The sequence below is a fragment of the Barbatula barbatula genome (genome assembly GCF_947034865.1).
Source record: "Barbatula barbatula genome assembly, chromosome: 8".
Lineage (NCBI taxonomy): Eukaryota > Metazoa > Chordata > Actinopteri > Cypriniformes > Nemacheilidae > Barbatula > Barbatula barbatula.
In genome coordinates this window covers 2538272-2560192 of record NC_136771.1, presented here as the reverse complement: position 1 = coordinate 2560192, position 21921 = coordinate 2538272, and the positions used below count along the sequence as shown (strand labels likewise).

At 38.5% G+C, this 21921-nt stretch overlaps 3 protein-coding genes across 5 annotated transcripts; 1 reads left to right on the top strand and 2 right to left on the bottom strand.

Moving 5' to 3' along the window:
• The first annotated feature begins 148 nt into the window (after positions 1-148).
• On the top strand, positions 149-1985 carry atp5pf (ATP synthase peripheral stalk subunit F6). Its single transcript, XM_079462921.1, has 4 exons — positions 149-206; positions 734-904; positions 1214-1338; positions 1887-1985. Exons 2-4 carry the CDS (start codon positions 735-737, stop codon positions 1916-1918), a joined length of 327 nt encoding a protein of 108 aa, XP_079319047.1. The 5' UTR covers positions 149-206; position 734; the 3' UTR covers positions 1919-1985.
• Positions 1807-10800, bottom strand: jam2a (junctional adhesion molecule 2a). 3 transcript variants are annotated; one of them, XM_079462919.1, is made up of 11 exons: positions 10606-10800; positions 6304-6369; positions 6112-6222; positions 5719-5868; positions 5454-5641; positions 4573-4675; positions 4366-4473; positions 4166-4178; positions 3818-3889; positions 3188-3221; positions 2048-2550 (listed from the first exon to the last, which is right to left on the bottom strand). In XM_079462919.1, exons 1-11 carry the CDS (start codon positions 10640-10642, stop codon positions 2512-2514), a joined length of 921 nt encoding a protein of 306 aa, XP_079319045.1. In that variant the 5' UTR covers positions 10643-10800; the 3' UTR covers positions 2048-2511. The 3 variants fall into 3 exon arrangements, with proteins under 3 accessions (XP_079319046.1, XP_079319045.1, XP_079319044.1); XM_079462918.1 differs by lacking the exon at positions 4166-4178 and having other exon boundaries at positions 3818-3905; XM_079462920.1 differs by lacking the exons at positions 3818-3889; positions 4166-4178 and having other exon boundaries at positions 1807-2550; positions 4362-4473.
• Positions 10801-12959: 2159 nt separating this feature from the next.
• On the bottom strand, positions 12960-16735 carry mrpl39 (mitochondrial ribosomal protein L39). Its single transcript, XM_079461943.1, has 10 exons — positions 16514-16735; positions 15587-15793; positions 15285-15424; positions 15090-15189; positions 14947-15014; positions 14755-14867; positions 14527-14592; positions 14288-14441; positions 13852-13899; positions 12960-13113 (listed from the first exon to the last, which is right to left on the bottom strand). Exons 1-10 carry the CDS (start codon positions 16551-16553, stop codon positions 13033-13035), a joined length of 1017 nt encoding a protein of 338 aa, XP_079318069.1. The 5' UTR covers positions 16554-16735; the 3' UTR covers positions 12960-13032.
• Positions 16736-21921: the final 5186 nt, after the last annotated feature.

The window sequence follows — 21921 nt, the reverse complement described above, 5'->3', positions numbered from 1 at the left end:
ACATGTAATATACTAAAGTCCATTGCATTATAAAACATTATCGATTGGTGCAATTAAAAAATGTATCCATATAAATTAATGTTTTTCAAGTTACGAACGCAAAGGACGTACACGCGTGCGTGATGGCGTCACGCCCATAAGCCCCTGCGTCGGTGATCCGGAAGCAGTTGAGTTCGTCATTCGCTAGATCCAGTGTCAAACACAAGGTGACTGATCTTTTATTCTCTTACCATGTTTATTTGTTATTAAATGTGTACTTATCTTTTATATGTGTCGTCATTAAGTTATAAACGTTAACTGTGAGGTAATGTTTGCTTTGTTTAAGATTGATTGCGTTGTGAGGGTCGGAGAGCGCGAGACTGAAGACCAGTTTAACTCAACTCACTATAATATCTTATTATTATCTTCACGCCTTCACGTAATTCTTCATTTTTTGTATGTTTGCAAACCTGAGTGCGAATCCATTAACAAATTGTACCATTGTAACAGTATCGTATTGTTTGAGGTACTTAAGCACCTCCAACTGCGCAAAATCGTGGATATAAATGTGGGCATTATTCATGACGTCACCCCATTCGAAAAATGATGCTTTATATTTCAGTATTTCCTATTGTACACTGCAGGAAAGTTACTGGTAACTCTGATACAACAGCAAGAAAGCACCAGATTTTCCTCTGGATCACATCACTTTCTTTATATGTGATGTCTGTGTTTTATTCTCCATGTGTTGCAGCATGGCTCTTCATCGACTCTTCCAGCTGTCAACCCTCTTTCGCTCGGCTGTGACGGTGACCCTGCGCAGGAACATCGGTCTGTCTGCTGTCCTCTTCAACAAGGCTAAAGATCTGGACCCCGTGCAGAAACTCTTCCTGGATAAGATCCGGGATTACAACACCAAGACCAAGTCAGTGACTTCTTAATATCCCGCTGAACTCCGGTGACACGGACTACATTGATATTCATACTGATCAAGACATGCAGATTTTATAACGTGCATTTAGTCATTTAGCAGACGCTTTAATCCAAATGAGGTAAACAATGGAAGCAATTGGAACAACATAAGGACAACAAAAAGCATAAGTGCAATAAAAGGGCTCATACAGCCTGCCACAGTATACAGAGCTACGTTTTAAATTCTTTTGGTAGAGAAGAGATGGAAGTCAGAACTGATCGGTCAAGTGCTCACGGTTGTTTTATGTGTTTCCTCTGGTAGGGCTGCAGGTGGTGTGGTTGAAGCTGGTCCAGCCTACCAGAAGAACCTATCAGACGAGACGACCAAACTGCAGAGGCTATATGGTGGTGGAGATCTAACTAAATTCCCAGATTTCAACTTCCCAGGTGAGAAATGTGTTCTTGTGTAAAGTTCAGAGTTTAGGCCTTTGAAACCGTTCTTTAGTCATCGATCAACACCTACTAGTGTTCATTGTTCAAGAGTCTATAGCAGACTGGACCGCATGTGTGTTTCCCGTGATGTAAATGTGTCTGATCTTTCGAGAGATTTGTTCATAATTTAGACATGGAAATAAAAACAAAATGTGGTGTATAATTGGCTCGCACTGATGTCAATAAATGTGACCTGTTTTGTCATTCATCATGTTCTTGATATTGTTTGAATGTCCAGTCTCTGTGATGAAACACGTACATTAGTCTACATGCATGCAGTTTGTTTTCTTTTTTAGTTAGTATTTTACTCACCTAATGTGATTTTATATAATCCAGACATGATATCCTGGTTGATGTGTGTCTGCTGGTTCTGTTTGAGCTATCTATTAATTTGGGAAATTAAATAAAAAAATGTACACAATTGAAACTATATTGATTTATTTGTTTGATCTTCAGTGATTGAGCTGCAAGTTATTTAAACGTGTTTTTTGTGTCTTCAACAGAGCCCAAGCTGGAGGAGGTGGCAACAAAATAAACATCATCGCATCTGTAACATACAAAGCTGTCTGAAGTGAATATTTAATAAATGATGTCGGTTTAAATATGGTTAGTGTGATTTCTCTGGTGTTAATGTCTGTTTTAATATGTCTTAATTTTATTACACATGAACTATTCAATCCATTATAATGACTTTAAGACTTTCCATATTTATTAAAAAAAGAGAATACTGAAAACATACAGCAAATCAGCCATTCGAAGATTTACATTCTCACACTCCAGTTAAACAGACGTGATATTCGGTTGAAATAAAAAAGGCACAAACACATTTAACCGACAGTTATCTGCTTGTGAGGCACAAGGTCATACTGGAGCACGTTCAGTCCATGTTACTGCTGCAGAGTTTCCACAGGGGCCGCAAGTGGCCATTAGTACCCTTGGCCAGCAGGGGCTGCGAAAGGGGTCAACTGGGGGTCAGTAGAGAATCAAACACCTCCCAAAACAGCCTTTCTGTTTATTTTACAGTCCATCAAAGGCTTGAGAGATGTAATGCAAGAAACATTCACACATTATTGCATTTTAGTCCAACCGCGGAGAAAAATCCAGAGATGATGATGAGTCTCTCCTCCATCACAACATGAACGATTGGGTGTGTTTGAAATCCTGAGACTGCGAAAAATATATATCAGCGTAATGTATCGATTATGTGCTCTTTAAGAACCATTGAAATATGGAGCGATTTTAGTCTCATTAATTATTCACGCGTAAAACAAGATACACACATGCGTAAACAGTTTTGTATGCATAAAACCTAATTTACTTTCACATAGTATATATTTACATTTACGAAAAGCAATTCACGTGTGTAAAACAAAACTATTTTCTCACAAAGTACGTTTCGCAAACATACAACTGCGCATAAAACTTGCGAAAGGTTAAAATGTACACGTTTGTATTGTTATGCGAATGTCCAAATCGTCACACACGTGTGAATCGCATTGGACGTGTGTGTGTGTTTTTTGAGACTCCTGGCAACGCAACCCCTACCACTTGGGTTGTCGTACTCTTTAGCCCATCAGATTCAAGCTTACCATTCAACCAATCACAACCCGCTGAGGGCGCAGGACTCAAGGAAAAGGGCTCTGCGCTGACTAAAATCGCTCCATAAAATATGAACATTAAGTTTATATATTTCCATATCAGTTTTACAGAAAAATTTAACACAAAGTCAAAGTGCTTAAACCTTACGTGATAAATCTGGTAAAAATTAATGTTACTGAATTCATGACCTTATAAAGATACTCACTTCCTGTGGCGGGTGACTGTAGCCTGAATGTTGTCTGAAAGACAAGAGCAAATGAGTTTATAACACACTGAAGGATTGAATAATAACATGAAAACACAAGAAAAATAAACGCATCATAAATCATAAAATATACTTCCACTCACTCACTCAAACACTTGCTTGTCTAAAGTCACAAATTGTTTTATTTCAATTTTTAATTTCGAAACACTATTTTGCTTGTCCAGAAATATAACCTATAGTATTCAGGAGTGCTACCATATGGTTTTAAAAATGTGTAATGTTTGAAGGTTTCACAATAAACAGTAACAGTATCAACAATAACTACGATCATAAACATGAGAATTGATATTGTGTTTAGTCTACACATATCCTAATATCGTAAACAATTAAGTTCATGTTTAAAATTTTGCTTAAGAATAAAAAAATGTCATTGATGGCATTATGTATTTGTTAAGTTAAGTTTCAATAGATGTCACAATTATACTGATATTATTTTAGCCACAATATAGTGAAAGTCTAATGACGTGAGAGTTTTCGTCAATGTCATGTTTCATGGAACAGCAGATTATTTTGGTTCGCCGTAACTTTAGTTCATCCCTCCACTTTATCGCTGGTTGGTGTCAGACTCACATGTGCTCAGTTCTGTTGAGGTTCTGACTGCTTATGTGCGCCACACCGTGACACTGTGCGATCCAGAATGACCTGCAATAACGGACCGCTGAGGTCAGAAGTCAAAAGTTACAGTCGCTTCGCAGCATGCAGAACTTCCGACTATTAGTAAACAGATATCGAGCAGATATCTCAACAGAGGTGAGACGTGGAGTCATTAACCCATCACATGCAGTCATTAACCCATCACAACTCAATGCTCTAGTCACGATGAAGACAAACCAGTCTTCCTATCGTTCAGTGCTGGTCTCACACACAATAAAACACAAACACACTTTTTTGTTAGTTACGATAACTTGTTGTTCTTACCTTCCTCTGTGTCCTGTGTATGATGAAAAGAAACAAAGTCAGTCTCATCTCAGGGGTTAATAAAAATACACAATGAACTGCTTTTGCAAATAAACTCCTCATTTATGTCCCATAATTTACTCCTGACCATCATTTACAGAACTGACCCATAATACATTATATGTTAACAGTTAGAGTAACTAAAACAGATTTGAACTTACGGCTGAAGTATCCCTGTCGACGGGCGTAACACACTCCAAAAGTGCACAATATCACAAGAATACACACTACAACAACACCTGTGATCACTGCTGGAACATTCAGATCATCTGTTCGAAGAGAGAGAGAGAGAGAATCGGGATAACAATGTCGATCAGAATGTAGTGAAATTAGATTCGGACTCTGATGTTACACACACATACACATACCGATCTGCATGTGCGTGCTCGCACAGCGTTTTGGGGATCCCACACCATTTTTGGCTTCACAGTAATAAAGTCCCGTATCAGATCTGCTGACAGTCTGAAAGATCTGATGCACAGAGAACAACAGTCAGACACACATCCCTCAGTCTGTGTGCACGTGTCAGTGTCGTTTAGAATCGCCCGAGTTCATCCGTCAAACTCGGTTTGCCATCGTGAGACGGTCTGATTATGTGAAACCTGCAGTCACAATCAAACTTCATATTTGGAACTAAACAAATATCACCTTGATATCTCAATCATTTCTCGTGGATAGGAATGAGATTAAATCGAGAGCAAATGGAACGTGTCTCACCTGCAGTATATATTTCTCCTGAGAAAAAGTGTCTGTCATTAGAGTTTCAGAAGAGATTTGTCAAGGTTGTGATCACGTGTCAATATTATTGAAGATCTCAGTATGAACTCAAACATTTCTCATCGAATTTACACAGATCCAGATTATTTGATTTCTACAATCTACATTCATTTTTCACCTCCATACTCTTCATGGATTTTGTCTCACTTGTATACTTTATGTTTGGACTTTTATACTTGTAAGTGTACCATTTCAGCTTTTTATTTCCCGGAATTAAATTGGCCCACTTTTAAGTATAAGTCAAGACAAGTCAGCTTTATATTTATATTTTATATATCGCTTTTTACAATTTTCATTGTTACAAAGCAGCTGTACAAGAAAACTGGGAAACCAGGCCTAACCAGGGGATTCCAGTTCCCCTCTGGCAAAAGCTGCAGCCTCTGCACAAGCTCGACAGTGCTATGTGCATCTATGTTCAGACCTACTTTATCATTGTTAAGTATTAGTAAATGAAACGTGTGTTGACTCTCACCAGCACACCGGTAATCTCGTCGACCGTGTATGTGGCGTTTGGCTGCCACACAGGCAGCAGGGCCGTCTTGTCCTTGAACCAGGTGTAGCTGGCTGGAGGGATGCTGTGTTGGTCCTTACAGCGGAGCTCCACCTGCGAGCCCGTCAGGGCGGAGCTCGGGACATCACATGACGGGGTATGCGGTGGGACTGTCACAAAACACACATTTGAAATCACATTGTAATTTTATTCCTACACAGAACAGAAATCTGTCAGCCGATCTTACCCAGAACCTTCAGCGTGACGTTTGTCTCTCCCAGTTTGATGGTGTCGAGAGCGGCGCTCACCTCACAGCGATACTCGCCCGCATCCGCCTGAGTCACTCCCTGGAGTCGTACCGTGGCCCCATCCATTGTGGCGCGACCCTGGAAGGGCCCTGAAAACATACATCCGATGAGAAATGTTGAGATCTTCAAGAACGTGTTGGAGACTTGAGAAATCTGAGCTCAGTTTGAGACACGGTTGAGATCTTTTCTGAGACCTGAATGGAGAAACTTTGTGACATTTCTTGTTTTTTTCTAGAGAAAATGGGACTTAAGGGAAGGGGAGTTTTGTGTGATATCTGTGAGACATAACCGAAAGATCTCATCTGTGATTCTTTTTATGGGTTGACCCACACCTGTGAAGTGTTCTTTAAAATAAACGAATGACACCTCCTTGTCTTTCTTCTTCCACTCGATGCGAGGATTGCTCTCGCGCTCCGTCTTAAAGTCACAGGAGAGCTCAGCGTCTGCGCAGGAGAGCAGAATAGAGTCAGTGACGTCCACCATCTCTCCGGTGTAAGATGAAGAACAGAAGATCACAAACTCACCTAAATTTTCCTCCACCGATACTATCGGACTGCGAGTGCTGACGACGACCGGAGTGACACCAGCACCTGCGAGACACAGATGATGATGATAAATCACAGCAAAACATTTAAAAATGCTCGTACGAATGAAATTGTAAATAATGTCATTACGTTTATTTATATGCTTTAGAATTTACTCGGAGACGCATTATTAGTTTTATTAGAAATGTTGAATCTTAAGCATGTTCTGCAAATGTAGTTTTCACAATCTTTTGGGCTTAACAGATAATATATCACAATAAGAAAGGCTGATGGCTACATAAACTGTTCCCAGAATTCCTGGTGGAACCATCAGACAAATGAAGTTATTTACAGAGGCTGGTGTCATTATTACTGAACAGAAAAACAATGTGTGTTTGTGGCTAAAGAAGAATTCTGATTTCCTGAAAGGAAGAGGAAACAGGTGCAGCCCTTCCTCCAGTCATTGTGTGTCTTCCTGTTTCTCCACATGAGTTATTACAGTCGGGCGGAACGAAGAGCGTAAATCACAGAATACAAAACAAGATCTTACAAGATGCTTGAGAGGTTAATGCAGATCTGTAATGTTGCTTTCTTTATGATCAAACACAAAAAAAACGTTCAGCTGTTTAAACTAAACAGAATTTTACAGAATTTCTTTACAGATTTTCCAATAAAATGTCAATAAAACGAAATGTAACTTCTTTTTACAGATTTATTTGGTATTTCTTAATACTGTCAAAACTACAAGAAAAAGAAAGCAAATTTACGAGAAAAACAGGGGGAAAGTGTTATTTTACAGAAGCAGAAATGTTCTTTCTTTTTTTTAATACGGTCAAACACTATAAAATTACAGAACGCAGAAGAAAACAAATTTACAACAAAAATGAGGAAAACTATTTAATATATATCCTTGTATCCTATCATTTTACAGACGATAATATATTCCTTTTTTCCAGTTTACAGAAAATATCTGTTTTTTTGTACGGATTTTCTACGAAAAATATCAATTTACGAGAAAACCAGGGGGACGTGTAGGTCATTTGGTGTTTTTTTCTATAGGTTGAAAAAACAAAGCATTATAAGAGTGAACGTTTTTAGTATTTAACACAACAACACATCTATACAAAAAATGTTTGATATTAAAGTGTCTGTTATTTCACAGAAAGTGCACATAATGTTATTCTAGATCATTCTCAGATCTCATGCCTGGAACAGCTGATCATGACAGGTGGATGGAAGTTAAAACTGTTTTTTAGATTAATGCATTAAACAGTTGTGTTAACTTTTCTCGTGCTTGATTCACACTTTCACCCTTAAAGTGACACGTGTTGTCAGTACGTGTTTGCGGGGTCAAACCCATGACCTTTTTGTTTAAAATGTTTTACTAATTCATTAAAGGCAAAGAAAGAATGCAGCAATTCTAGAAATGACAAAACCCAATATTATAACACAATATACACCATCCGGATATATCATGTAGTCAAACATCTTCAGTGTTTTGAAAAGAATTGTTCATTGTTGTGAACGTCTTGTGTTGAAAGCAGTTTATGGCTCCAAAGTGTCTGAGCCTGTATGTCATCATCTTAAATTCTGAGTGAAGTCAGTGAAAGTCCTTTACTGAACACAGAAGAGATGTTGAGATTCTGTATTATCACAGCCTTGAACGTCACAGCTTCATCTCAATCTCTCATCACAAACACGTCATGAAATCTACTTCAGTTCTGCTCAACCTCATGCGCAGTAGAGGACAAAAGGGATGTCCAACTTTGGAAAACCGTCATCAGTTTATATTTCAATATAATGTATTACACTCGGAGTGTAAACTGAGATATTTAATAAGGCTCGGCAACTCAACTCCAAAAAATGAATTTCATATAAGAATTTTTGTTTTGTTTTTAGTAGTAAATCTAAAAGAAATGTGTAAATCAACATATATTTACTCGACAAGCGAATCTTCCTCTGGGTTAGAAAAAAAACATCAAATTCTTTAAGTAAAACATTAAGTTCTTTTTCTGACCCAATTGCCATTTTGTGCCGGAAAATTATGTCAATTTTAAATATTTACATTTGAAACCTTTACATTTTGATGATATAACTGAACCAGAGGTGCAAATACCATACAAATACGTCCATCACTTATGGCCACTATTGTATTTCTAATCCTAATCTATATAGAACACAAGAGCAGATGTTGCTCTGTCCCATCCATTCTCAACGTGAATCCAAATATTCAAAGCCATACATTGTGTGTGAGAAACAATCGATCCCTGGCTGAATAAACCTTTTGAGAAACATCTAAGACCTGAACCAAAGAGATATCTTTATCCTCACGACCCACTAACATCTTATATGAAGTTCCTCCTGCTCGAGATGTTCAGATCTGGGACTGTCCGGTTTGATAGACAACGTTTGCTGGAACTGTAAGAGTTAGATAAGAAGAAACGTGATGTATTCACAACATCACCACAAATACTTATCTCTCTCTCTCTCTCTCTCTCTCTCTCTCTCTCTCTCTCTCTCTCACACACACACCTGTCACAGTGAGACACTTGAAGGCTTCAGTCAGCACACACACATTAAACACATTTTACAATGTGGAAAACCTTGAAAATTATTTTCCAAAATAAAGGAATTTGGTTAGTAAGTGTGATAATATGTGTGGGAACGTCTTAAAGATTACGGGCTATTATAGAAAGTGTACGCATCATGAATTTCTATGAGACTCAAAAACAAAAACCAACGAGACGATTGTTTAAGGAGGAATTGTTTAAAATGAATGTAGATTGTAGAGAAGTTTATATTTTTAAGAGTTCATATCGAGATCTTCAGTAATATTGTGACAGAATCAATAGAGAAAAATTTAATCTCATTAAGAAATAATTGCGATATTAAAGAGATCTCTTCTGGGATGTTTCTTTCTTACGGGAAAGTGATTTATTCGAGTTTCTTAGGCTTTTCCTCCCGACATGTTCTTGACATGTTTTTCATGATTTATTCGAACACAGAAGAGAAAGTGAGCGGGGTGTAGTAGTATAATCAGGGAAGTGGACGGCGTTTGATCGATTGTTGTGTTGACTGCTCAAATGTTTGTGAGTTTGTGGAGCTCAGGAGAGAACAAAGAGCCTCTGTGTGTGTATGTAACTTTGCCCTGCAACAGCTGGCACTGACACACACACACACACACACACACATCAGACGTCTGGTGACACAACTGTACCCCAAGATCTCATGCAGTACAGAATTACAGTGAGACTGCCAGAATAGACAGATGCAAACAAACCACACACTCTCCTCGTACATCTGAATCCTCAAATATTCCCAACATGACAAGAATAACAATCACGAGCCAGAACCAAACCACTGACCACCCACTGACAACACACACTTGATATCATGATATCGTCCAAAACATTATCAAGAACGATTTACTGTATGTGATCAAGGGAAGTAATGGTTATAAAAATATTGCAATTTGTTACAAACTCACTCAAAGTCTAGTGCTGTGATGCATTGAAAACACAGTGTTCCTATTCAATAATATCACTGAGACCATTTCAGAAGACTTTCCCTTCATTTGTGATCAATGAATGAGGATTTGCTTTATATAGAGATTCCCTCGCAAAGCACAGTCTAACATAACAAAAATAAATCTATAACATTTCACTAACTTCTGAGAGTGTTTCACGTTTAAGACTTTCCATGCATGGAAGACAACTTTCAAGATTCCCAAACATTTCCATAATTTACACATGCATGTAGAAATCTCACATGTGATAAAAGATTTCATAGTAAAGTGCGCAAACATCCTCAAAGAACGAATAAAACAAATGACATCACATCTGAATTGGGTTCTTTCAATTCTTGCAACTCTGTTGAAACATACAATAGATGTTATGAAAATAATCCCTGCGATCGGTAGAGCGACGGAAACATCAAGGGTTTCGATTTAGGAAAACATTGATCCAATGGATAGCTGTAAGTCACTTTGGATAAAAGCGTCTGCCAAATGTGTCAATGTAAATATTTAAAATGATTAAATGGCCCAATCCGGGTCCGCTCCAAACAAATGTTATTGATGTCACTCATAAGAAACTCATTTCCCATCTGTCAATTCAATCGCATCTCCATCACAAAGTCTGAACAATGCAGATATCTCTCTCATCATTACAGCAAGCTTGAATTTTCCTCAACAGTAACGGTCAGTAGTACTGTGATGGTGTAAGACACTTAAGAGCAGTCTAATCCTGTTCTCTTGAGCAGATCACGGGACTTTAAGCAGATCACACAGAAGAAAGAACTTACTCTGAATCAAAACCAGCAAAACCAGCGACAGAATCATGTTCTCCACAGAACTGCCCAACGCTGCTGAAGAATAGAGGCTTGAAACACGTACGGATGACTTGAGTGTCCTGTATAGAGCTGCTGGCACTATAGATCCACACTGAGACTCAAAACACTGACCCGCTGTATCTCACTCACTCACTCACTCACTCACTCACTCACGTGGGAGGAGAGAGAGGAACTAATCTCAACTACACACACACACACACACAACACAAATAATGATATATAGAAATACACATACACACAAATATATATATATATATATATATATATATATATATATATTGAGAGAGAGATACACAAATATATATAACACACTTATATTACATAAACATGTATGTATTTATGTATGTATATATATATATATATATATATATATATATATATATAAAGAGAGAGAGAGCGAGAGAGGGGGGATGAGAGACATTACAGTAATTATAATATAGAAACACACACACACACAAATTATACATACAGTCTACAGTCTATGACGGGATCCTTTCAACCTCACTGAGAACTTTGCTCTTTATCTGTTTATATTGAGATTTATATATAGATACTTACATACTTTTATTTTATGTTTATCTTACTCTGTATTTGTGCATGTCTATATGTAATCTTCCTGTGCTTAGGCAAGGTTAAATTTGTTTTATCAGGCCAATAAAGCTTCTTTGAATCTGAAATTGAGAGAGAGTCACAAACATAAATATACACTCTCTCTTATACACTTATGCACATGCCCACTCTCTTAAGACGTATATATGTATATACATGCACACACTTCATACACATAACTATTGCTCACACACACACACACACACACACACACACACACACACACACACACACACACACACACACACAAATATATACATCACAGTGTCACAGTATGGCGGCTCTGAAATCTGATTGGTTGAGCTCACCATCATAAAAGACGTGTCTGTGTCCACACGCCAGTCTGTTTGTGGTTGCCATGCTACATGTTAGCCTTTCAAACTTTTTTTTGTTAAACCCAAAACAAAATAGACATAGCGAAAGAACGGTCAGAACGACAATCATACCAAAAACATACAACCAATCATGTTAAGTCTTTTCAAAAATATAGAAACAGCCTTGATGCCGTTCTTATTACAAGAAATGATGTCTGCTTTTTGGTACTAAAAGATAACCATATTCACATGATACACCAGTGCACGCAAAAAATCTGATAGCGCAGGAGAATATCTAAATAAACAAGTCATATCACAGTCCAAAAATGACCTACTGTACAGTTCCAGCTGATAAACTGCAACGTTTGGACTGCACAACATTCTCAAAATGACATATTTGACATAGTCTGGCCGGTCACAGACCTACTCAAACATCTCTATTGGGCCAAAGTCAAAAAGTGTGTGTTTATGTGCATGTGTCGGGGTGTGTCATACACTCTCTCACTCACTTAAACACACGCACACACACCGGTCCTCGGGGAGAATGGAGTCAACAGCTGTTGGGCTCAGTAAAGTCTCACGTATCACACATCAGATTTGAGGCATTACTGTATCTGCAGGTCTCAAATCAACATCACAGCACATGTGACTGAACACACAGAACATCACATCTCACTTTCAACTGGTCTGCTATGAAACGGTTTGCCCTGTGGACTGAAATAATACACAAACACACAAACGGACACACATAGCACCTGTCGGCATGCGACAGACGCAGCAGCTGCAACAGTCCCGACAGTCCGTGTCACTCTTACAACACAGCCTTTGTCTTCAATCTGGCAAAGTGCTGACCACTTACTTTACAAACACACACACATAGCTCTGACCAGATGAGAACGAACACACGCGGTGGATCGCAGCGCATCCAGAGATTTAAAGCCCTGCGAGTGAAGAGACGTGCTGATTTCGCACCCGCTTGTCATCTGAACTCTGATCTGAATGCGATTTAACTGACTACTACACAAAAAAAATCACATCTTTAAATGAATAATGTATTCTCTGTGTTCATCAAAATAAAGACATTTATACAGATATGGAACAACTCGAAGGCGTGTAAATGATGACCGAATTTTCATTTTTGGGTGAACTGTCCCTTTAATGTCTCAGTTAGTTCTCCTAGACATCAATGAGATAAGATGAAATGAAGATAGTATGAAAAAAGTTTCGCTTTGAGTCTTGTCTGCGTCTCAGATGTTTCTCATGAGAACAAGAAGCAGAAATCTCACAAATTAATCTCAATTAATGTCACAAACCCAGCTCAGAATTAGAAGAATATCAAGATCTCAATATGAACCCAGATTAACGTGGACATACAAACGCAAAGTCTGAAAGCTTTTCCTTCTCTTGTTTATTGAACATGACAATACAAACACTGAACACGGGGGAAAGGGGAAGATTACTGCTGAGGGGAGGAGGAAGGGGGCGTGGCCTCATGTGTGAGGGGTGGAGTCACTGTTGAGGATGAGGAAATCTCTACCTGTAGAAAGAATAAAATAACATGAAAAGGGGCGAAGATGGCTAAAATAGCTGTGATGTGGTATTTAAAGATGAATCTATTCTGTAACTTACACTTTTTTAACACGATTTAAATTCTATGTCCATAATCTGTGACGTTCTTACAGTCACCAAAAAAAAAACAATCTCTCAGTTTATTACAAAAAACCTGATGTTTAAGGTCCTTTTATAGAAATATCTATAGGATTTGTATTTAATCTATATGCATTGAATCAAAACTAATCAGACTGAATCAAATCGTAAAAAATACAGTTAGCGGTGTCAAAAAGTGAAATGTTTAGAGCTGTAAGTCTATTCATCTTCTATTGTTTTCTGGAGGCTGTGGCGGTCTTATATGATCGGGCGGAGGTTCATTCTACCAGAGAGGAAGAGAATGGGTGAATGCTTTTTAGAGCGATTTGGTGTCTGTCGTGAGGGAAAAACCGGCCGTTGTTTTGCAGATTCCCAAACAATAGCATTTACGCAAGGACACTACATGTGTCTGTGAGCTCAGACAACATGAATCTCCACTTCATGGGAATCACAAAAATAATCACATCTGTCAGAAAAAGATTCGACCGCTCACTGCGCCAATAACAGTGATCGTCTTAAAACATATCTGCCACAACTTTATTATTAATCTAGGAAAGACATTCAACTGATTCACATCACATCACAGATGTTCGGTTTAATATCACTTAGAAGAATAGATGCTACTTACTAGTCTCTCTGCCCTCTGGCGCAGTTTTCTCCAAATAGTATGATGAGCCTTACAAAACAAACATAAGATTTGGGATCACATAAAGTCAATCTGGATTTAAATATCTTTGTGTGTGTTGACAGTTAAGGAGGATGAGAATATAACTCATGGACTCTTCTTAATTTTCCAACATTTCTTAATTTTTATTACGTGAATATTACATCAATTGTTTTTGTTTTGGTCATCTAGTAGAACATCTAATTGTTTTTTCTGAATGTTTTAATATCACTTCGTTTAAATAACAACATAGAATACAAAGCGGTTGAAAGAATTAATAAAATACATTCGTGCAAGGTAGATAACACAATCATGTTTATTATGATAATTTTTTGAGTAACGGACTTGTGGTTTTGTGAGAATGACCCTTAAACACAATACAAGCATCAGATGTACGTACGGTCAGATTGACAGGCAGCGACAGGCCCTGAACTCTTCGTTGCATGCCCCACGCTCTCTCTCCTAACGTATGTACGGCTGTGACCTCATACTGCGAGCACATACCCGTCCGGGTCACCAGAGGACCGTCGCTCAACATCACATGATCTCCACACCTGACACACAGAGAGCAGATGAATGAGTGTGTGTGTGTGTGTGTGTGTAGCAGGTAAACAGATACATGTTTGTGTGTTGTTTTACCTGTATAGCGAAACTGTCCCGTTCTGACTCTGAGCTGCACTTTCTTCGACCACCTCCTGTTTATACCTGCGGAAACACAAATCAGAGACATAAGGAACATGCTTACAACACATCTGCATAGATGTCTGAAGGTCTGTATTAACTCTATCGCCTCCTTCAGTACCGAGGTGCGACAATAATGCAGAAAGAATAACGATGAGGACGTCTGTAATGTATAAAGTGTTGTACCTGCTTTGAGAGAAGATCTCTAGCGCCACTGACGGTGAAACCTCTAAAGGTTCCCATGGAAGATCCTTCTGGATGAGCTGAAGAGCCTCGCGGGTTAAAGAGTGCAGATTCTCCTGTAACGCACACTTGGCATAAACACAAACGCGCATTCACACGTGCTCACTGTCGTGAAGATAAAGAATCAGCTCTGACCTCTGTAGGGGTCCACGAGTCTAAACGAGGGTCCAGAACCATATCGCAACAAAAGGCACCGGCGCTCACTAGAAACACATAAGGTTCAGACGTCAACATGTATCGTGACACATATACAATAATTCTGCTGGTGTAAATCATACCTGGTACTTCAGGAATCTTTAGAAGTTCAACGCTGTATTCGTCTTTAAAAGCCCCATCGAGCACCTGTCCCAGAAGAGCCGCGCAGGAACGCCAGTAAGCCTGATACGCACAAATACACGCAGGTTTACGGGTCACATACAATTTACGCATGGAATAAAACTCACACAGAAACTGGTGTGCCCCCACACATTCACCTGATTGACTATCTGCGGGTTTTCATCTTTAAAGGTGAGGAGCGTGAGGTCACAGGAGCGGGTCAAAGGTCGATGCATGTGCCACGGCTGCCCGTCGACTAGAGCGAAAGCAGAACTCTTCATATACCACTCGGACAGATCTGACACAGAGATGACATGAGACAGACAAAATGAGCTTCCAAATAAAGAGTGCGAATCGTTTGCTTCTGTGGTGTCACAGTAAACCGTTGATTATTTTTTTATATATATTTTTGGGTGAACTATCCCTTGAACACACAGATCGTGTAGTCACAGTTACTCACGCCGTGTGCAGCTGTGTGGCGTTGATACGCCTTTGTTCATGACGAGTAGAGACCCCTGGAGTCCGGGCCCCTGCAGGGTCACCTCGATCTTCTCTGTGCGTGGATAGAGAGCGCGCTGACGTGTCTGCTCTTTAGAAAACAGAGAGCTGCGTTCACTGCGCACTTCTGCAGACGAGAGGCGTGCAGCGGCTGCGCTGGACACCAGACCTGTAACACAACAGAGAAAAAGAAACACTTTAACTTACAAAGTTCATCCATCAAAGATACGTAACAAGAAATATAGAAAATCGCTCTGTGAAGACTGAGCTGATGAAATATCAAAATGTGATTTATATTTATACTGTTTTTTTATAATATATTCTGTGTATCTTTAAATAATTGTGATAAGAATATTTAATGTGATCAAGTTATAATAGCTGTTAAAAAAAGGTCTTTAATACCCATTTCCCCAAATTTCCTGCTTCTAATGACTTACCCCCTTATTTCTGTAGTATTTTATTCTAATAATATTCCATGTGTATATACTTAACTAAAATAAGCTTTAAAATAATAATAAATACAAAATATTACTGTAACGATATAAAAAATTTAATTGTTTATTTTATTGATTCATTTCTATAAAAATCATACACATATGTAATTGGCGTAAACCATGAAACGCCCTTTTGTCTAAAATTATACTCTTCCTTTTTATTTATTATTTTAGTGGCATTAACACATATATCTTAACACCATGGTGATGTGAAAAAACACTGTATTACAATAGTACATGATATTTTCTTTAACTATAAGAAATAACGTGAGATAACAGTTGAACAGAACGTGAGTACATTAATGTTAACCTTATTGTAATATTTTAATAATCTGTCAGATGTGATGCGAATCTATGAAGGTCAGTAGATTCATGTTTCAGAAAACTAAACTTACGGCGTTGCAGCATCTGACACACTGTCCGACCGATAGCCATAGTCACAGAAAAATCCTTCCGTAATATAAACAGATGAATAAACTCTAAAATGTGATTTTAAATCAATAAATCTGCTAACTAACAGAGTCCATCACCATGCTCTAACATTTTCCGGTTAGAGAGACTGAGTGCGGCGATAAAAACAGTCCGTGTGATGTGAGGCGCAGACATTCTGGTTCCGCTTTGTTACAGCGTTACAACTCAGAAATAATAAGGTTGTGTTTTTCCTATACTACTAATATATATAATAAACTGTTATAATACAACACCCAGCTTATAATTAACTATTAAGGACTATGAAAAATAATTTTATTGAGCATTTATACTGTAATGCCTCATAAATGTACACATACAGCAGAAACATGCAGAAAATCGATAATTCGCACTTCAACCCTGAAGTAACATCTGGATTTGATAACATGAAAACATTAGATATTACTAATGATTTAGTGGCATTAAAACAAAACAAGTACTGCTAACATTAAAAGAGCACCGTTCCGTATCTCATGGATTATTGAATTTCCTAATGCATAACGTGCTCTCGTGTCATAATTCTCACTTCTGATGTCATGATGTCAATATTTTCCTAAGAGCTTTCGAAAACAATTGCAATTTGTAAATGATGTGGACTGGAAAGAAGTATGGCTTCTACCTTATCGCTATCTTTGAACAAATAAAATGAAAGTGACCTTGACTTTTACACAGAATCTATCCTGTTATACATTATTTAACTAAATATGAAAAAGATAGTAATGAGAATCGTAGCTTTTGCAAACAAAAGCCTGAAACAATTGTTCGTTTATTTTGGCAACGCCCTTTTGTTTTGTATTTTTGGCATAATATTGATAAAGATTTAGTTTTAAAGCGGAAAGATGTCCTCTTGGTAGGCTACTAGTGTGACTTGTAAAGATAAACAAACACACATTTACTTTATTAATTTTACTATACTAATGGACAAATGTCACAGTCATAAATGTCATATTTAGGAAAGAAACCATATTTTTTAGTATTTGAAAGTCTAGTGAAACATCATTGTGAATCCACAATCCCCTCAGAGAATCCAAAGGCAATAAGAATTGTACGAGCTTGTGCACTTTTTGATGTATTCCTATAATATTGTTTGTATCTTCTCTTAGCATGACATGTAATCAGATTTTTCTTGATTTCCTTGCTATGTGGATGTTATCTTCAAATTTTTTCTTTGTGTTCAGATGCTTTTGTTTTCTGAAAGAATGGAGGACGACAGATTCATGCTTGCGTTTGTCTTGATAAATTTCAACCATCCCACTGTATAGTTTTAGTCACTTACTAGGCTTATTCTGCAATGTTGGTGAAAAACATGCTTTTTAAAACATTCAGTATTCTTCAAATGATTATTCCTGATAGCACACTCCATCTCCAGGCTTACCTCTATTTGACAACTGCATCTGCAAAACATCTGCAGTATAGTTTGCTCATCTGCAGAACGTCTCGCAGATGTCTGTAATAGGCCTACGTCTGCTAAAGATCTGTAAAACATCTGAAGTATAGTTTGCTCATCTGCAGAACGTCTCGCAGATGTCTGTAATAGGCCTACGTCTGCTAAAGATCTGTAAAACATCTGCAGTATAGTTTGCTCATCTGCAGAACGTCTCGCAGATGTCTGTAATAGGCCTACATCTGATAAAGATCTGTAAAACATCTGCAGTATAGTTTGCTCATCTGCAGAACGTCTCGCAGATGTCTGTAATAGGCCTACGTCTGCTAAAGATCTGTAAAACATCTGCAGTATAGTTTTCTCATCTGCAGAACGTCTCGCAGATGTCTGTAATAGGCCTACGTCTGCTAAAGATCTTTAAAACATCAGCAGTATAGTTTGCTCATCTGCAGAACGTCTCGCAGATGTCTGTAATAGGCCTACGTCTGCTAAAGATCTGTAAAACATCTGCAGTATAGTTTGCTCATCTGCAGAACGTCTCGCAGATGTCTGTAATAGGCCTACGTCTGATAAAGATCTGTAAAACATCTGCAGTATAGTTTGCTCATCTGCAGAACGTCTCGCAGATGTCTGTAATAGGCCTACGTCTGCTAAAGATCTGTAAAACATCTGCAGTATAGTTTGCTCATCTGCAGAACGTCTCGCAGATGTCTGTAATAGGCCTACGTCTGCTAAAGATCTTTAAAACATCTGCAGTATAGTTTGCTCATCTGCAGAACGTCTCGCAGATGTCTGTAATAGGCCTACGTCTGCTAAAGATCTGTAAAACATCTGCAGTATAGTTTGCGCATCTGCAGAACGTCTCGCAGATGTCTGTAATAGGCCTACGTCTGCTAAAGATCTGTAAAACATCTGCAGTATAGTTTGCTCATCTGCAGAACGTCTCGCAGATGTCTGTAATAGGCCTACGTCTGCTAAAGATCTGTAAAACATCTGCAGTATAGTTTGCTCATCTGCAGAACGTCTCGCAGATGTCTGTAATAGGCCTACGTCTGCTAAAGATCTGTCAAACATCTGCAGTATAGTTTGCTCATCTGCAGAACGTCTCGCAGATGTCTGTAATAGGCCTACATCTGATAAAGATCTGTAAAACATCTGCAGTATAGTTTGCTCATCTGCAGAACGTCTCGCAGATGTCTGTAATAGGCCTACGTCTGATAAAGATCTGTAAAACATCTGCAGTATAGTTTGCTCATCTGCAGAACGTCTCGCAGATGTCTGTAATAGGCCTACGTCTGATAAAGATCTGTAAAACATCTGCAGTATAGTTTGCTCATCTGCAGAACGTCTCGCAGATGTCTGTAATAGGCCTACGTCTGCTAAAGATCTTTAAAACATCAGCAGTATAGTTTGCTCATCTGCAGAACGTCTCGCAGATGTCTGTAATAGGCCTACGTCTGCTAAAGATCTTTAAAACATCAGCAGTATAGTTTGCTCATCTGCAGAACGTCTCGCAGATGTCTGTAATAGGCCTACGTCTGATAAAGATCTGTAAAACATCTGCAGTATAGTTTGCTCATCTGCAGAACGTCTCGCAGATGTCTGTAATAGGCCTACGTCTGCTAAAGATCTGTCAAACATCTGCAGTATAGTTTGCTCATCTGCAGAACGTCTCGCAGATGTCTGTAATAGGCCTACATCTGATAAAGATCTGTAAAACATCTGCAGTATAGTTTGCTCATCTGCAGAACGTCTCGCAGATGTCTGTAATAGGCCTACGTCTGCTAAAGATCTTTAAAACATCAGCAGTATAGTTTGCTCATCTGCAGAACGTCTCGCAGATGTCTGTAATAGGCCTACGTCTGCTAAAGATCTGTAAAACATCTGCAGTATAGTTTGCTCATCTGCAGAACGTCTCGCAGATGTCTGTAATAGGCCTACGTCTGCTAAAGATCTGTAAAACATCTGCAGTATAGTTTGCTCATCTGCAGAACGTCTCGCAGATGTCTGTAATAGGCCTACGTCTGCTAAAGATCTGTAAAACATCTGCAGTATAGTTTGCTCATCTGCAGAACGTCTCGCAGATGTCTGTAATAGGCCTACGTCTGCTAAAGATCTGTAAAACATCTGCAGTATAGTTTGCTCATCTGCAGAACGTCTCGCAGATGTCTGTAATAGGCCTACGTCTGCTAAAGATCTGTAAAACATCTGCAGTATAGTTTGCTCATCTGCAGAACGTCTCGCAGATGTCTGTAATAGGCCTACGTCTGCTAAAGATCTGTAAAACATCTGCAGTATAGTTTGCTCATCTGCAGAACGTCTCGCAGATGTCTGTAATAGGCCTACGTCTGACCCAGCCTTCAGGCCAAAATAATAATTTTTCAATAGTTATTTCAGCGTGTTTTTAATTTGACCTTTCGATAAAATAAAGCCGAATCTAAAATTATGCACGTTGAGAAATAGTGGTAAAAAAGGTGTTTATTTGAAAAGAAATGTGTGTAACAAGATGGTTTTGGCGCAAAGTTAACCTCGGGTCTGGGTTTGCCTATAACAATTTATTTTAGATTAAATTAATTTTCTATTAATATTTCATCGTACATTAGTTGTAATAAATTACATTAAAACTACTGAACAATTATTCAGTTTGTTTAAATGGTTTTGTCTCATTTTCTGTGTGTTTGCTTACTGAAAAGCTTTATAGGGTGCTTCTAGGCCCTTGGGCTGTACAACTGTTTGATCTTGTTTCATCATTTAAAATATTGTAATCTAGTCACTGACTGTTCATGAAGCTCAACTGTTATTGCATCAACAGCAAAATATTTCACCTGAATGCCCAGTTTTGGATTAAAGCATCCAGTCGAATTCAATTTATAAACATTTCTGATTTCTTTTCATGAGCTAAAGTGTTGGATTGAACTCTAATAAACCTAAGGGTACCACATTCTGCAGATGACATTCATGCAACATTTAAGCATGACCTTCAACTGTCCCGATGGGGAAACCTGAGGTGTGCTGACACACTAAAGTGGTCTTAAAACCCCATTTCGGGGTGGGAATCACACCTTGAAGAATCTGAACGTTCAGATTATGAGAATTTCAACCACAGAACCGCCGCCAGCCCAGTCATCTGAAAACACACAACTGCCAGCGGAGCAACTGAACTTTTTTAACAGGGTAACACTTTTGATATCTGAGCTCAAATCATTTCTACGCTTGTGCACATATCTGCCTGTCAAAAACAAAATGAGACATTGGGTCCAAAACATTTTATTCATTGTCGGTTCACGCAGCCTTTGCATAAATGTGTTCCTCTTTTCTCAGACGTGATTAGGTAAATAACAGACATACTTTACTCTTTAAAATAACTGAAGCATTTTGGTCGTGTGAACGCCGTCAGGCCGGAGTGAATATGTGACAGCTCCAGTCGCCGACAGCATTAACACATGTGTGAGAGTTTCGACGAGAGTCAGTTTTGACGTCATCTGAATTCTCAGACCCTTTGCCTTCCCTTGAGGTTTGGTCACCAGCGCAGGGCTAATGCTAACAGCACAGGTGTTCGATACCACAAACCCCTATCACGATTAGCATTAATCCTGAACTGAGACACGAGCTTCATTACATCCATTTCATTGGCCGTGAACAAACCTGTCGAGTAGAAAATATGAATCACATATTAGAGATTTGAATGAACATTTAAACATATTTGTATTTTTGCATAACACCCATGGGATTATCACCAGTGCAAACAAAGCACGGGGCAATTCCATTCTTTCAAATACGTCCCAAAAAAACACTTTCAAGAGATTTCTCTGGAAACTAAATGTGAATCTATATTTACTCTGGTTGACATTTTCCATCTTGCCCACTCAACCGCCCATTCAGTTCCTACTATGTGATCAAATCTGCGCGACCGCTGTTCTTGCATTCTCCTTGACCCCTTTGGCTTTTATA

Coding starts and splice junctions, on each gene's coding strand:
- mrpl39 (XM_079461943.1), bottom strand. CDS start 16,553: ATGGCTATCGGTCGGACAGTGTGTCAGATGCTGCAACGCC. Junction 15,794..16,513: donor GTGTCAGATGCTGCAACGCC/GTAAGTTTAGTT, acceptor GTTGTGTTACAG/GTCTGGTGTCCAGCGCAGCC. Junction 13,114..13,851: donor GCCAGAGGGCAGAGAGACTA/GTAAGTAGCATC, acceptor TTCTTTCTACAG/GTAGAGATTTCCTCATCCTC.
- jam2a (XM_079462918.1), bottom strand. CDS start 10,642: ATGATTCTGTCGCTGGTTTTGCTGGTTTTGATTCAGA. Junction 5,869..6,111: donor TTTTAAAGAACACTTCACAG/GTGTGGGTCAAC, acceptor GTATGTTTTCAG/GGCCCTTCCAGGGTCGCGCC. Junction 5,642..5,718: donor CGTCACGCTGAAGGTTCTGG/GTAAGATCGGCT, acceptor GTTTTGTGACAG/TCCCACCGCATACCCCGTCA.
- atp5pf (XM_079462921.1), top strand. CDS start 735: ATGGCTCTTCATCGACTCTTCCAGCTGTCAACCCTCTTTCGCTCGGCT. Junction 905..1,213: donor GATTACAACACCAAGACCAA/GTCAGTGACTTC, acceptor TTCCTCTGGTAG/GGCTGCAGGTGGTGTGGTTG. Junction 1,339..1,886: donor CCCAGATTTCAACTTCCCAG/GTGAGAAATGTG, acceptor TGTCTTCAACAG/AGCCCAAGCTGGAGGAGGTG.